General features: G+C 45.4%; 1 protein-coding gene across 1 annotated transcript in view; it reads right to left on the bottom strand.

The window, feature by feature from the left end:
- The window catches only part of LOC147460863 (Phospholipid/glycerol acyltransferase family protein), a 54,243-nt gene that overhangs the window by 35,103 nt on the left and 2,870 nt on the right, over positions 1–16,270 (bottom strand). The window contains exons 2-3 of the mRNA XM_086508551.1: positions 3,900–4,024; positions 3,703–3,788 (exon numbers count right to left, since the gene is read on the bottom strand). Of these exons, the coding sequence (XP_086364677.1) occupies positions 3,703–3,788; positions 3,900–4,024 (211 nt within the window). The remainder of the gene's footprint in view (positions 1–3,702; positions 3,789–3,899; positions 4,025–16,270) is intronic.

The raw sequence follows: 16,270 nt of genomic DNA, 5'->3' as shown, positions 1-16,270 counted from the left end.
GGTGGAAAACCCGAAACAGGAAAATGCTTGTAAATGCGCCAAGTGGCACATTTCTGTGAACTTGCCTCACAAAGGAAGAGGTAGCGCTGAATTATAAGATGGGAGGCCTCATCTTTAAAAAACTGCCACAGGTTAAGAGCTATGGAGTGCTTCCTTTCCCTCTATGTGCAGTGTGGTGCCAGGAGTGATGCCCTGCACGCTACACACTGCTCTCTCTCTCCCTTACGTGCAGTTATGTGATGCCCCACAAGAGGGCTTTTCATTTGATTGATGTACAGTTGTGTGGGTTCATGCGCGATTGCCAAGGCAAGAGCCTCTTGCACAGGTATTGGGTTAGCTAGTGGCTAATCCCCCGCAGGTACAGGTGAATTCGGAGAGGTTTCACGTGAGAAATCTCGTCCGATTCAAAGGGCAAGTAGCCTTGAAAGCCCTAGGCCCAAAAGTAGTTTACATGAAAAGCCTTCAAACTCAAAAGCATCTGGTCCAAAAGCAATGCCCAAAAGCTGCCAGCGTAAATCACAGAAATCCGTACAACTGCCACGTCAACAATCAACGCAAAATGCAGAAATCCGAACAGTCTACCATGTCATCATGTCAGTGCAAAATCAGGGTTTTCCGTACAGTTGCCACGTCATCAGACCAGCGCAAATCCTTCTTTATGTGTGTGTGGGTCTTGCTTTATTTATATGCCTTTATGTCACTTGGGCCCAACGGACGGGGTCCCATAAGTTGGTAGGGCTTCTTCTTCTGTTGTTACTTGTTCTTCTTAGGGTTTAGGCTCCTCGGCCGTGATCTTAAGGTTGGCTATGCTATTCAGTGACTTGACACATCAACAGTTTGTGACATCCCCCCTTCTTGGAAGAAAGTAATCGTCCGCGATTACAACATATCTGCAAAACAACTCAAGTTAGCTCAAAAATTTCCAAGGGTCATTCCGAGGAACAATCGGAGGGACAATCAGTTTGCTCTCTTTTTTTTGTGTTAAGGAGTTGGCTTCTCCTTTTGGCTATTTTGATCAAGGAGTTGGCTTCTCCTTTTGTCGAGGTCGGAACTCTTGATATTCCGGCGTAGTAAAATTAGCCATCACCCCCAAACCGCACTGATTTTCACGGGTGTCTTGATGCACTAAAATTACATACCCAATCCAATTAGGAATATTGAGTGGTTGGCACATCACAATGCAACACAAATGCTCACATATGCATGTTACAGACACAACAAAAAGCGCCGTTGAGCACTCCCCCGAGACAAACAGTCTACGATATGAAGCTACTCAATGACTACCTCGTCACTCCCCCCGCAAAGAACCAAAAAAGGTGCGGGCCATGAGCTCACAGGACTATACAACCAAAAGCTCCCCAAACCACAATCTGCATCGCTTGGAGCTTCAAGCATATAACCAAACGTTCCCTAGACATCGACCTACGTCATTCAAAGGTTTTCTGTCACAAGACGAGTACCACGTGCCAATAGAAAAGAACAGACTGAACAGACTTTTAGCACTTCAATAACAACTGAACTGAGAGAGAGAGAGAGAGACGATAAGCGACACGGAGTGGCGGAATTCCACCCCAGAGAGTATTGGCCCCAAACCTTGGCGCCCCTTTCGGTATTTCTTTATATTGCATCAACACAGTAAAAGCCCGTACTCCAGACTCTGCACCTTCTCTAGGAAGCATGCCAAAGAATGAGCCCTAACCTCATATTTAAAGGTGCATCTAGACATCTATAATAAATCAACGAAATCTGGATGTGATGCCTAAGTGAATGTGATTCTAGTGCATCAAGATTTCTATCTGGATGAGACGATTGGATAATGTTGTGAGTGCATCAAAGAGTTCCAAAAGGATGAGATGGCTACACAAGGATCTAGGTGCATCAAGAGTTCTCGACTAGATGAGATGGCTAGAGTGAATGATTAAAACACGGTGTTCAGTAAGTGTGTAATTTGTGAAATGCATGCTCTAGGAGAATCTGATAGTGACAAAATTTAGTACATACTACATCAAGAAATCTGTGAAAAGATCAGCAAGGTCTAGATGTGATTGCTAAATAGGTTACAATGATCATGATTTGAATGTGGGACCCTCGACAAAAATGTGATTGATCAATGATTGATGTCTTTGTGCAAGTGTTGGATGTATGAAGTCTAGGGCACAGGAACATAAAGTCAATGTCTATTGAAGAGAGTTTCCATCCTTTGGCTATTTTTACAGGAGTAATCGAGGGAAATTACAATTCTTTCATGAGGGGGGTATGTCACAAGTTGTGACGCGGTATGCCCCAACTTAAAAAGATTGACTGAGAGACTTGAAGAAGGGCCTAGGGGCTCACGGTTTTAAAAGCCTAACCCCTACCAACTTGAAGAGCACCGCCAAGGGGCCTAAACCCTAAAAAGACATAGCCTAAAGGCTGGACTGCAGATTTCAGTGATTTGTGCTGACACGCTAATGTGGCAAAGCTTTACGGATTTTCGGAAATTACGCTGGCTGATGTAGTGGCAGTTTTGCGCATGTTTTTGGGAGCAAATGCTTTTGGGACCAACTGCTTTTGGAAGTGACGCTTTTGGGCATCCCTTGTAATGTTTATAAGAGCGTCTGGGGCCAGTCTTCAGAGAGCATCTCGACATAGAGTCTCAGAGAGTTGGACCCTCGGGGAATTGTACTTTGCAAAGCAATAATAAAGAAATACAAGAAGAGGCGCCAGTCTTTGGGGTCACTGTATCTGAGGACCGAACTCCATCATTCCGTGTTGAATCTCCTCTTCTCTCTCTCTCTATTCAAGTGCAGGTCAATTATTTGCATTTTCTGTTCGTGTGTTGCTATTGATTTCTCGCTTGGAGTGTCCAAGCCTGTAATACATACCCTCACTTGCACAAGACATTCATAAAGTCATGGAGGCGTATGAACAGCCTCTTAAGTCACTTAGGTTAGTTTATTAATAAGTGAGCATAATAAAAGTCGCGGGGCTCCTTTTTGGCACTGCTCAACCCAGCTTGTAAGTGCTATATAAGAGGCCCCTAGGTCACCCCATAGAGCATAAATCAAGTACCAAGTACCTCTCACGTCAGTACCTAGTACCTAGCAGCTCCCTAACGTTTCCATTTCCAGCATCATCAGCTTTTTCAGCCTATAGCATCAGCTTTTGCAGATTCCCTAAGCTCTCTTGGGATGCCTGCTGCTTTACCTGCCTCGATCTCTAGGCATTGTGAGGAGACCCTGAACTGCCCAATCAATACTCTCAAGCTATGTGATAAGAATTGATCCTCATGCACAGATGCCAAATGAAACTGTCAGCTGTCAACATAAGAAGCTGGTCTCCGTAAAACAATCGATCACTCCACTACGAGCCCAGCGGTAGAAAAGAGTAAAAAGTTGAGTAAAGCAGGGCACACAAAAATTTTGGAAATTACCAAAAAAATTGACGATTCGACACTCCTGAGCTAAAGTATTGTTAGCGATAGAAGAGTTGTGCACAAAAATGAAGCCATTCTCCTCACTGATTCGCTTCAAGTTCAACGTGTTACTCGGCTAATAAGGTTCTAAACTGGGCACTCTTCACACACAACAAGACAATGCCTATACCTATAGTACATGAGACTTAATTGTTTAGAGCCTGGACAAGAAGCTTCAACATTAATGAGTATGGCATTGATGCCTGAGACAATATATGCCAATTATGACAGCGGGAAGATGCAGTTACCCAATCGCCCTCATTTAGCCTTTCCAGGGCTTCATACATATGAGGTTGATAGATTCCTGCACCACGAGTTATGGGAATGCATTTGCCTGCAAAAGCCGGTGATTTGAGGACGTCAAATGAAAATGCATGTGCAGCATGTTGATATCTGGGCACTCATCATCTTTGACAGACACATACGATGCCTTATGCAGACTTACCTAGTCGAAAGAAGTAGGACAAAATGGGGTTTGTAAAACAAATGTCATCTGCTGCTAAAGTCCATCGCGCAAGTTTGGCATCAGCTGAAAAACCTTTCATACCCCACATCAAAGGATCATCAAGCCTGCAGAAAAATTGGCTATGAAGTAACAAAATGTGAAAATAACTATCATTTTTACAAGAGAGGAAACAAGGCAGTAAATCAGAATCAATGAATGCCCTTGAGCCACAGTTACTAAGGTCTGCTCAAGCCTTGGAATGCCTCAGGTACACAGCATTTTGGGACACTCATCCTTTAAAAATTTCACATGCGTCACGCAACCCAACTTCTCAACAAACATAACCAATACTTACAGCATAGACTCCATAAAAAGCTGCATTTTTGGGTGAAACGGGCAATCTCTGATGGTTTTAATACGTGCCTTTCTAAAGTAGACTCTCACTGGTCCATTAATTATCCACTTGGAGAGAGAGCATAGTATGGGCTCCAGGCCATTTGAAAATTGACAATTGGCTATATCTTTGGACCCTTGTTACCTGGTGTGACTACCAATAACACACAAGAATCTAGCCTTCCAAATCAGCCACAGAGTGACTACGACCACAATGGGAAAAATGATCTCACGAGGGAGTGGTTCAAAAGCATGTATAGTAGCTGGCAACATGTCCAAAGTGCCCCATCAGTAACCAAGATCTGTCAACAAGAAAACAGGACCCTCCCCTTCCCCCTCAAAAGTAAGTTAAGAGCCCGAGAACTGTAACAGCCAAAAAACTACATCCCGAGAGACAAAGCCTAGGCAAACACTCGCACAAAAAAGCATTGCACAAACTGCATGCCATACCATATGAAGGAGGAGGGATGTGGCAGCCTGTTAGAATGGGCTCTTTCCAGAGGAGGTCACGTGCTGACCCTGTTTTCATTATTGAGGAGGCACCACTTTGGAGACCGTCAATTTGGCAGGGAAAGCCCCTTCTTCAGTTGGATTGGGATCTTAGTGAGTAGCAGTGGCCTTCGTTGAGCGATGATGGAGCCCCTCTATTCTTTTATGAGTACTCTGTCTCCCTTGGGAGGAGGCTTCTTTTGAGGACCCAACACCCGCCTCACTGTCCATGCCAGTCAGAGGTATAGTAGGACCAAGGTAGCCTCCCCGCTTTCCAGAGACAGTTTTGGTCATCCATCTGGACCCCCCACATGATAGCACATGCAGGATTGCCTGTTGGTACTTGGTTGGTAGTCATTGGTCATGATCTGACTTGTCAAAGACGTACTTAGAGCCTGAGTCTTTGAGGCACTGTTTCTGGGTTTGTCCATATGCGCAGACAGTGTGGATGGGTGTTTGTTGTTTGTTTATTAGAGTGGGCATCCATGATGGGTTCGTGACGTGGGGGCAATTGCATGGCTTTTGCAATTTCCGGGGTCCAACACATTTTTTCAAGGCTTGCCGACAAATCTGGTCTTCTTGCTTACTCCATTGGGATATAGACCGGGTACTCTACAGATGATCCCCAGTGCAGTTCACCAGTTGGATTTCTGCCAGCAAGACAGTTTTCACCACGATATGCAGCATCACGCTTTGGACCATGTGGAAGGTTCGATGTGCCCACATTCTAGGCTCACAATCCTCCCCTACGTCCAGCATTTTGACAGCCATCTGGACACAGCTGTTGCATGCTCTTTGCAGTCAATGGGACTCTTTGGCCGGCTCCTCCAACGCAGTAGAGTTTCGATGCGTCTTCCTTCACCAATGGGCACGGTTGTCAACTCTTTTCCATCAGGATCAGGGCCACATCACATGGCATTATGCACCCCCGCAGTGGTTCATTTTACCTTCATTGTACATACCACCTCGATGTTTACATAGCCTACACATTGTCAATCCTCTTTTGTACTTCCTCTGGGTGATAGACCATTGAGCATCTCCCAAGGTGTCTTATGTACACAAAATACAGCCCCTTTTCTTGCCAAAAAAAAAAAAAAAAAGAATTTCGGTAGTGACAATGCCACGGACCGGAATAGCGCCAGTGAGATGAGGGGCAAACCACCAACACAAGAGGGAGAGCGGCTGTCACAAAAATGGAAGCGTGCACTTAAATACCTTCAAGTTGATTTAATTAATTCACGTAGGATTCCATACAGAATAATACTGAGAAAACAATGCCGAGATAGAACACGACACTAGGAACCAGAGGATGGGTTGGTTCCCCCCCTTGAGGACATTTTCTATTAACATTGAACTTTCACAAACACATGAACCGGAAAATCTTGCACTGTTCTCTGTCCCAAAGACTATTCTGATGCATGAGAATGCATGTAATTCATTAACCAATTGGCTGGAGTTCAATATACATGCAACCGAAAACGGCTATATCTGCTTCATTCTATAACCTCTGCACGGCTCTCACAAGCGCACAGCAAAAAATCGCTAGAGAGAGAGAGAGAGAGAGAGAGAGAGGAGGCTGAATTGAGAGTTGAGAGAGGGCTTTGTGTGTGAGTGTAAACTACTGGAGAACCTCTGCAAATGGAAGTTTCCTATGCCAGATGGCGTGCATGAGGGAGGAAAGGGCTTGTAAGAAGGCCAATGTTGATGGTTCCAAAATCTTACGCTACAATAGGAGTTTTTTTTTTAAGTTACAGATTTGACCGCTTTCAAATTAGCCCGACCACTCATTTTTAAAGGTTTTAAACTTTAGACTTAAAAACGAGCATTAAAAGAAAGGTTTTTGACCAATCTGGAGCGATTAACTCTGCTCTTTCCATGCCTCTTCCCATTCAATATGCCGGCTCCCGCCGGGCCGTATTTATAATGTGTCCAGCCGGCCACTATCTTGGCCACAATAGAAACATTAAATCATGACTTTTATGCGCGAACTAAGGACACCATCTTATCCATGTGCTTGTTCTGATGTGTTTTGCACTGCATCCGGCTATTGTTCTACTTATCATACTACCCGAACACCGATAAATTTCTTGATGGCACAATGCACAAAAAATTTTACCCGTCTGTTTAAATTATAAAATTGCTACCAATAAATTCATTTGTGTGCACAACAATCATTTTCATTCATTTGTAGCCTTAGCTAAAAATATTACAGCGGCACGCACGGGGCACAGACATGATCGCAAAATCCCTAGCGCCCCTCTCTCTCTCCCTCTCTCTCTCTCTCTCTCTCTCACACACACACACACAAAAAGGGGCTATATTTTGTGTACATAAGACACCTCAAGAGATGCTCAATGGCCTATCACCCAGAGGGAGTACAAAAGAGAAATGACAATATGTAGGCTACGTAAACATCAATGTAATCTCTACGATGAATGTAAAATGAATCACTTTGGGGATGCATAATGCCATATAATGTGACCCTCATCCCGACGGAAAAGAATTGACGACCACGCCCATGTGTGAAGAAAGACGCATCGACGTTGTTCCGTTGCCTTGGAGGAGCCGGTTGAGGAATCCCACTAACTGCAAAGAGTATGCAACAGCTATCTCCAGATGGTTGTCAAAATGTTGGACGTAGGGGAGGACTGTGAGCCCAAAATGATGTGGGAACATCGAGCCTTCCATGTGGTCCAAAGCGTGATGCTCCATATCGTGGTGAAAACCATGTCTCACCGGCAAAAATCCAACCGTTCACCTCCATCGGGGATCATCTGTAGAGTGCCCGATCTATATCCCAAGGCAGTAAGCAGGAAGATCAAATCTGTCGGCAAGCCCTGTAAAAGGTGTGTGGCCCCGGAAATTCCAAAGGCCATGGAACTACCGCCCACGTCACAAAACCATCATGGATGCCCAATCTAATCAATCAACAACAAACTGTCATCCACATTGGCTGTACATATGGAGTCTGGACAAACCCAGAATCAATGCCTCAAAGACATGGGCTCTGAAGTACCTCTCTGACAAGTCGGATCATGACCAGTGACTGCCAACGGCAATTTTTGCATGCTACATGAAAAAACATATCCTGCATCTCCTCTTGAAAGAACTGTAATCGCCCTCGATTACGCCTGCAAAACAGCCATAGGATAGAAACTTTCTTCAGTAGACACTGACTCTATATACTCAAGCACTAGACTCCATCAATCCAGCACTTCTACAAAGACATCACATTTCTGTCAAGGGTCTCAAATACAAATCCTGATCATTGTAACCATTTAGCAATCACATTCAAACCTCACTGATCTTTTCACAACTAAATCTTGTTACTATAGATTTAAAGAAGATGAAGGGCAAGGAACGGCTGTTTCTTAAGCTCCGTATGCGTTACTATGGGCCTTTTCAAGTGCTTGACAAGATCAGCGATGTGGCTTACAGGCTGAAATTGCCTGATGCGTGGAAGATTCATAATGCGTTTCACGTGAGTCTTCTAAGATCCTTCGTGGGTAATGTGTCAGAAGATATGCCAGATGAGGATCAGCCAAAAGTTGAGGAACTTGATGAGATCCTAGTACCTGAGTAAGTTTTGGCACATAAGGATAGAAAAGTTAAAGGACAAGTTGCAAGACGCTATTTGGTGAAGTTCAAGAACTATTCGGCTATGGATGCAAAGTGGATGGATAAGCATGAACTGTCAGAGTCACCAAATAGAGCTAGTACATCAAATGTACATATGAAGTCAGTGTAATAGATGGAAATGACAAAAGTATGAAGGCCTCATTAAGTCATTTGTACCTATGTGTTATGACCTTTCTTGCGGATACATGCGATGATAAAAGAGCGTTGATAGCACAAGATCCTCAATGGCGTGTATTTATGGTATGCAATCGAGGACGTTTGCAATTTCAAGAGGGGGGTATGTCACGGGGACGTGGCAACTGTTAACTATGTCATGAGGATGTGGCAACTGCTAACTTTAGTTGTTGGTTTCTTTCCAAGGGGTTTTGTTTTATTTTTGAGACCCTCTTCTTGAAGTAGCAAACGGTCGGACATTGCATGGCCAATGTGAACGGTAGTTTCACCCACAGATGGGTAGTGGTCGGCACTGGAATTCGTATGGTAAGAGGATGTCTAGGCTCAGAGCAAGATCATATAGGTCCCCCCGTCGCACTTAGCAAGTTGGTGGATACTAGGAAGTGAACTCAATAAAGGCCTAAAGTCAAGGTGTGACTGCCAACAGAAAGTATCCGACAGTTGGGCCACATTGCACTTTTGAATGCGGTCCCAATGAGGATAGATGGTCATATGACCACAGGTAGCCCAACGGAATCATTTTCTAAAATTTAGGGAACTGCTATTTTGGGCCATGAAATGTGTTCGCGTCATTACCTTCGGTACGACTAGGGGAACATTTTACAACTCTGTCACGAGGTCAACTCGGCGACCAGTCGGGATATTTTTAAGCGGCAAACCCGAAACGGGAAAATGCTTGTAAATGCGCCAAGTGGCAAAATTTCATGAACTTGCCTCTTCCAGAAAAATGGACACTGAATTTTTAAGCTGGGAAGAGCCTCCTTTTGCATTTTGTCACAGGTTAAGAGCTATGGAGTGCTTCCTTTCCCCCTTATGTACAGTGAGGTGCCAGGAGTGATGCCCTGCACGCTACGCACTGCTCTCTCTCCCCTACGAGCAGTATGTTATGCCCCACTAGTGGGCTTTTCATTTGACCAATGTACAGTTATGTGGGTTCATGCGCGATTGCCGAGGCAAGAGCCTCTTGCACAGGTACTAGATTAGCTAGCGGCTAATCCCCCGCAGGTACAAGTGAATTCGGAGACGTTTCACGTCAAAAATCTCGTCCGATTCAAAGGGCAAGTAGCCCTACAGGTGCGGGAGCTCGAGGTCTTGCAACAGATGCGACCGGCACGCGAAACAGAGCCCAAAACAGGGAATTACAGCCTGCTGTGTATTTTTGCAGGTTTAGGGTTTCGGCCCTAAACAAACCCTAATACCCCGAGGAGGTTCAAGGACGCGAGGGGACCGTTGTGCAGGTGAACTGGCGCATTTTTGGGGCAAAAAACAAAGCGTGCTGCAGATTCTCGCCAGGTTTTGCAAAGTGTCCGTATGCGTCGGGGAAGTCATCTATTGCGTGGGGATACTGACTGTGAAGCGTCCTAGTTCAGTTATGCCGCCGAAATCGGGCCAGAACAGGTGTTTCTTAGCCTAGATTGTGCGGGGCAGCTTGTAGGAGATCACGGGTTTTATTCCCTCTGTTAAAGAATAAAGAAATACCGAAAGGGGCGCCAATTTTGGGGCCTACAGGTTGTCGGCGTCTGCTCGGAGCATTCTAGCTTTTGAGCCGTGTGTGCACTTAGGTGTTAATCCCCGTTACAGGTTCTTTTTGCAAAGTGCTCTGTGTGTGCGTCTAAAGTAAAGGATTTCGGGTGAAAGCCACCGCCTACCGCCCCACGGGCCGGTTTCAGCAGACACTAGAATGACTAGAGCACATGCAACATTGGGTGGATTGGAGAGGATGTGTTCACAGATTCGGTTTCAAGAGCCTCGGACGAAGCTCTGGCTTTTTGACGATTTGGTGGCTTCCGCATTGCTCTATGGAGTTTAGATATGGGGGCCTTCATTGGACCATCACGGGAAGTAGAGTCGCACTTATGGATGGGGAGACATGGAGAAGCCTCTAGTCTCTATTGTAGGGTTTTAGGGCAAATAATGAAAAGAGCCGTTCATAATTAAACGATGATAATTAGCTATTAAAAGAAAGATAGTCAAAACACACATGCAAAATAGATACTTGATTCATTATTGAAGTTTGTACAAAAGTACATAGGCCACATGGTATTGACATGCAGGCTAACACATGTTTATACATGTAGGCTGACACATGGTAGGCAACACAACACACAAATGTAGTTTGACACATGGAGAGCGGTTACACATGGGGATTGTTACAAAACCTGCAATCCTTACAATCCTCTCCTCTATGGTTTTTGGATACACAAAATAGCACTCACATATTCACAATCGCCTACCCTCATCCTCTCAGTCCGCTCCTGCTTGCTATCGGCTACTTCTCTGTCGGCATCATCACTCAGTTGGCCCGCACGTCTTAAACTCACCCAGTATGGTCGTTGACCTTGTGAGTTGACGCTCGGCCAGGCTTTGCCTCTCACTACCACCTTCAAAGCCTCAAAGTTGTTGGGCCCTGTTCCCACACCAACTTGTCGGCAACCGCCCCAAATAGACTCCCTTTTCGCGCACTATATATAGGTGAAGAGGTGCTTCACATCAACAAGTAATAATTGAATTGCGCGAACGGCTACCCAATAGTAGTACTTCAAAATCAAATCCGGAAGACTAGCCTAAATCAACCGAACACAAGCCCAAGAATTTGAGGAATAAATTCATCCCGCAGTGACAACCAAGTCAATAGCAGATACGATTGTGGAATCCTCGACCTCCCATTGCTCTACCAATGTCGGTAGAGCAATGGGAGACATGGAGAAGCCTCTAGTCTCTATGATCTTGCCGCTTATTAGAGCCAAGGCTTCAGTACCACATGAAATTATTCGAGCAGAGCTAGCTGCCCCCCCACTAGTGGTTGAGACAATTACCAGATCAGTCTCCCTTTTACACCGCTTGTGGGACCTCCCCAGAGACAGATATGCCCGCCTAGCACTTGATTCCTCTCGACAATTAGCTTTGCAGGGAGACACAGCATATTGGTATGGAGAGATGACATCATGGTTTCACGTACGTGGGTTCAGCATAAACAGATTGCCCCCCTTTCGGATGCACCCTCTCTGTCTTTTACACAGTCCGAGATCACCAAGCTCATCCGTCAAGACCTGATTCAACTAGATACTAGGACTTGGATACAACAGGCCCTGGAGTTAGGCACAAAGATGGCTTTCTATAGAGAGCATCTTCTCCAGCTTACTGAGGTGGTTTTGTGACAAGGCCCAGATCCATGGACACCCACTTATGGGATACGATGTGCTATTGGCCAGATATGCAAATCTTCACACCAGCTTCGGATCGAGACTGGTAGATACAGCGGAGTACCAGCAGAGGCCAGGACATGTCCCCTATGTCACATGAAGCCTGAAAAAGAGTTGCACTACACGTCACTACGCAGTTTACTATGAGATACGAGGCTGCTTTCACTGCCTGTTCAGAGGGCTTTGGAACACTCTCGAGGGTCATGGGGTATGAGGACCAGGGATGTCTAGGTCTATTTTTGCTCGAGCTGCGCAGACATAGAGAGGGTGGTTTCGTGACGAAGCCCAGATACATGGACACCCACTTATGGGATACGATGTGCTATTGGCCAGATACATAAATCTTCACACCAGCTTCGGATCGAGACCGATAGATACAGCGGAGTACCAGTAGAGGCCAGGCCCAGATACACGGACACCCACTTATGGAATACGATGTGCTATTGGCCAGATACGCAAATCTTCACACAAGCTTCGGATCGAGACCGGTAGATACAACGGAGTACCAGAAGAGGCCAGGACATGTCCCCTATGTCACATGAAGCCTGAGAAAGAGTTGCACTACACATGTCAATACCCAGTTTACTATGAGATACGAGGCCGCTTTCACTGCCTGTTCAGAGAGGGCTTGGAACACTCTCGAGGGTCATGGGGTATGAGGACCAGAGATGTCTAGGTCTATTTTTGCTCGAGCTGCGCAGACATAGAGAGGGTGGTTTTGTGACGAGGCCCAGATACATGGACACCCACTTATGGGATACAATGTGCTATTGGCCAAATACAAAAATCTTCACACCAGCTTCGGATCAAGACCGGTAGATACAGCGGAGTACCAGCAGAGGCCAAGACTATAAGGTGCAGCGGAATGAATGTTGTATTTTCTCAAGATTAGTGATCTTTACTGCTCAAGGTTCCTTTTAATTCTTAGGAAAAGAGAGAGCTTTCCGTCTTATAGAGAGTGCGGTGATCACGAACAAAGTGAGTGGATCTTGTGCGTACAAGTGAATGAGACTGAGAGAAGGAGAGATCACTAATCTTGAGAAAATACAACATTCATTCCGCTGCACCTTACATTGGTATCAGAGCATTGGAAGTGTTCTGCATTACTCAAGGGAAGAACCACAAGAACAACAAGAATTTTTTTGCTTGTTGCAATCGCACGAACCCAAGTTTACTTGGGCGTGGCGATTCCTAATCGTGTTTTGTTGAAGAGTGACAGGAATCCCAAGAAAGAAGGGCTTGTCCAGCCTCCCCTTGTGTCTCTTTTCACTCATTGAGAGCAGAGCGTGCACTTCGCGGTTGGCCAATCGACATGAGGTGGGAAAAAGCAACCTTGGTGTGAGCGCAAAGCCACCAAGGGGTGCGCCCGCAGAAAGGAGTAGAACTCGGGTGAAGAGAAGATCCATCTCCAATGTGATTTGCAAGCCAAAGAAAACCTCAAGAACCCAAGTTCCTCGTGAACTTAAGAACCCAAGACCCGCAAGAACCCAAGTTCCTCGTGGACTTAAGAACCCAAGACCCCCAAGAACCCACAAGAACCCATGATTGCAGAATGGTCGTCACCCGAAGCGGAATGGATACTTCGCTTGGAGGTGATGAGCATGAGAGAGGCAAAGAAGAATTTTCCCCACCATGAGGTTTTTCCGACCCTTTCCCATCTACGACAAAGATTGCACTAACTCCTATGGAGAAGTTAAAGCAGATGTTTAAGGAAAGAATGGCAGAAATGAAACGCAGACACGCAGAAGAAAAAGCAGAAAGAGAAGTAGAAAGAGAAGCAGCAAGAAAGACAAGACAAGAACAGCGCGACCGACACATGCAAGAGTTCTTGCGACTCTTGTCTCCAGTGCCGGCACCGATGCAAGAGATTCGGGAAAAGGAGACTCTCTCTCAGTCTCTTCTTCTCCAAAGCATGACCCACAGGATTTGCATGATTGTGTGAAGCATGATGATGATTTGATTGACAATGACTTGCATGATGATTTGGATGATAAAGATAACCATGATGATTTGCATGATCAAGATGTGATTTCTCACAAGCATGATGATTTACATGATCAAGATGTGATTTCTCACAAGCATGATGAGTTGCATGAAGAAGATGTGATTGTTCACAAGGATGATGTGTTAGTTGATGCTTTTTCTAGCGAAGCTAACCTCGTTGCAGATTCGATCAATCACGAAGGATCGATCTTGGCTCTTGAGCCTAAGTCCCAAGAACCCCTTCAGGAAGAACCAATCTTGGCTCTCGAGCCTTTGTCCAAGGAACCATCACAGGAAGTACTATGTGTTCGCATGATTGATACGCACGCATTGTTCGAGTGTTTCATTCGTGACGCTTTCCTGTATTTTAGTCAGCATCGTTATGTGATCCCTTTTCCTAGGCATGACATATTGTATGTTGAGCACGTTTCTCTCATGGATGAGCACAAATGTATGCGGATTTTTCATGAAAAGTTGAAAAGTATGCATTCAAGGACGTCACATTCCATGTCTCTTCCTTGACATGACACAGTTTCCGAACGAGCACATGAAAGTATAAGCACCGAGCATGGGCATTTCCATTGTGATTTGCCACAGTTGATTGATTTTGATCAAACAGAAAAGATTCGAGCACATTGTTTGCATGTGTTTGATGAACGGGTTGTCACTCCGTCTATTAGTTCGTCTACATTGCATGCACAGTCTTTAGAGAAGACAAGATTTTTTTCCTTCACTTTACATGGAAAGGGTATGTTCATGGTTTTGTGTTGGAGATTGTTTCAGGGATTTTCAGCCATGGAGATTCTTGAAGACGAAAGAAGCAGGACTCTAGACGAAGTTGAAGCATCAAAGGAGCCACAGAAGACTTTGAGTCGCTTTCGGCGCGGCCCAAAGAAGCAAGCGTTGCAGACCTTTTTGAAGTTCAAGTACCGCTCGACCCACACAGCAGAGTGGGCCGGCGAAGAGTCCCTTCCAGGATTCCGGATGCTATTGGCGATCTCCCTCGACGCCATACAGTTCGGTACCAGTACCTCACTTTGAAAAGGAGGGGATGTCACGTGACACATCCCAACACTATGTGTCCGTGGACAAGCTACACAACAACAGGGTTCAGTCAGTTCAGTCAGATTAGATTGGCAGTGATCTGGCACTTTTGTGAGTCTATTCGTAGACCGTGCATGCCCAGTCACTTAGCATAGATGCATATCCTCCGGTTGCACACAGCATGATCATCGGAATTCCCGTCAAAATCCGTTAGCATCAGTTAGGGGAATTTTCCAGTGCATTTAGCCTATTTTCCTATTTATTGGGATTTTCACTTATTATTTTTAAGTGACTTTCCAACAAAAGTAGGTAGGGCAATTTTTCTAAGTTAATATATAAGCAAACCCAAGTTAGCACTTTCTGGCAGAAGAGGCAGCAGGAGCTTCCCGCTCAACAGGCAACTTCTCAGCAGTACCCCCCCCCTCAGCATCAGACCATCGCCATCCTCCCACTTCCCTTGGCGTTTTCCATAGCAAGCCATCTCCATACAACCTCTTGCTTGGCGTTTTTCCTGCGACAGAATCAGCCCAGCCATAGCGTTTTTACTAACGCTAGGAAACTGCAGCAGCAGATCCAGCATCACTTGCAGATTCAGCGTTTTTTCAGCCTTGTCAAAAACGCCAGCTCAGCAGTAGCAAAAACACAGAATTCAGTAGTTGGATTCTCACAGTTTTCAGCCTATGACACGGTAGCAGATCAGCCCCTAGACGGTTGCAGATGTTCCCCAATTTTCAGCCATAAAACGCAGCCAAAACAGTCATTTTCAGCCACCGAAACAGTCCCGAAAATCAGCAGTTAGAAGATCTCAGATTTCAGCCACCAAGTCGTCGTCGTCATCACCGTCGTCGTCATCCGCATAGTCCCAGTTGCATCAGTCCATTGCATACACATTGTACACCTTTGTGCAATCAAAGTAGACCACTCTCGCCGACGAGAGTAGGGCCTTCGGAGGAGGGTTTTACAACCTCTCGGGTGTCGTATCTCTTCTCTCTCCTTCTCTCAGTCTCATTCACTTCACGCACAATATCCACTCACTTTGTTCGTGATCATAGCATTCTCCATAAGACGGAAAGCTCTCTCTTTCCCTAAGAACTGAAAGGAACCTTGAGCAATAAAGATCACTAATCTTGAGAAAATACAACATTCATTCCGCTGCACCTAACAAAGACATGTCCCCTATGTCACATGAAGCCTGAGAAAGAGTTGCACTACACATGCCACTACCAAGTTTACTATGAGATACGAGGCCGCTTTCATTGCCTGTGCAGAGAGGGCTTTGGAACACTCTCGAGGGTCATGGGGTATGAGGACCAAAGATGTCTAGGTCTATTTTTGCTCGAGCTGCGCAGACATAGAGAGAGCCTAATGAGAGGAGATGCTAGCCAGTCTCAGAGACGGATCACAAACTTCTTTAGAGTGGACAGTCACAAACTGCTGACGTGTCAA

Source organism: Adiantum capillus-veneris, chromosome 3, assembly GCF_014529385.1.
Source record: "Adiantum capillus-veneris isolate H3 chromosome 3, ASM1452938v2, whole genome shotgun sequence".
NCBI lineage: Eukaryota > Viridiplantae > Streptophyta > Polypodiopsida > Polypodiales > Pteridaceae > Adiantum > Adiantum capillus-veneris.
Note: the sequence above shows the minus strand (reverse complement) of the source record. Positions and strands in the feature narration are given on the sequence as shown.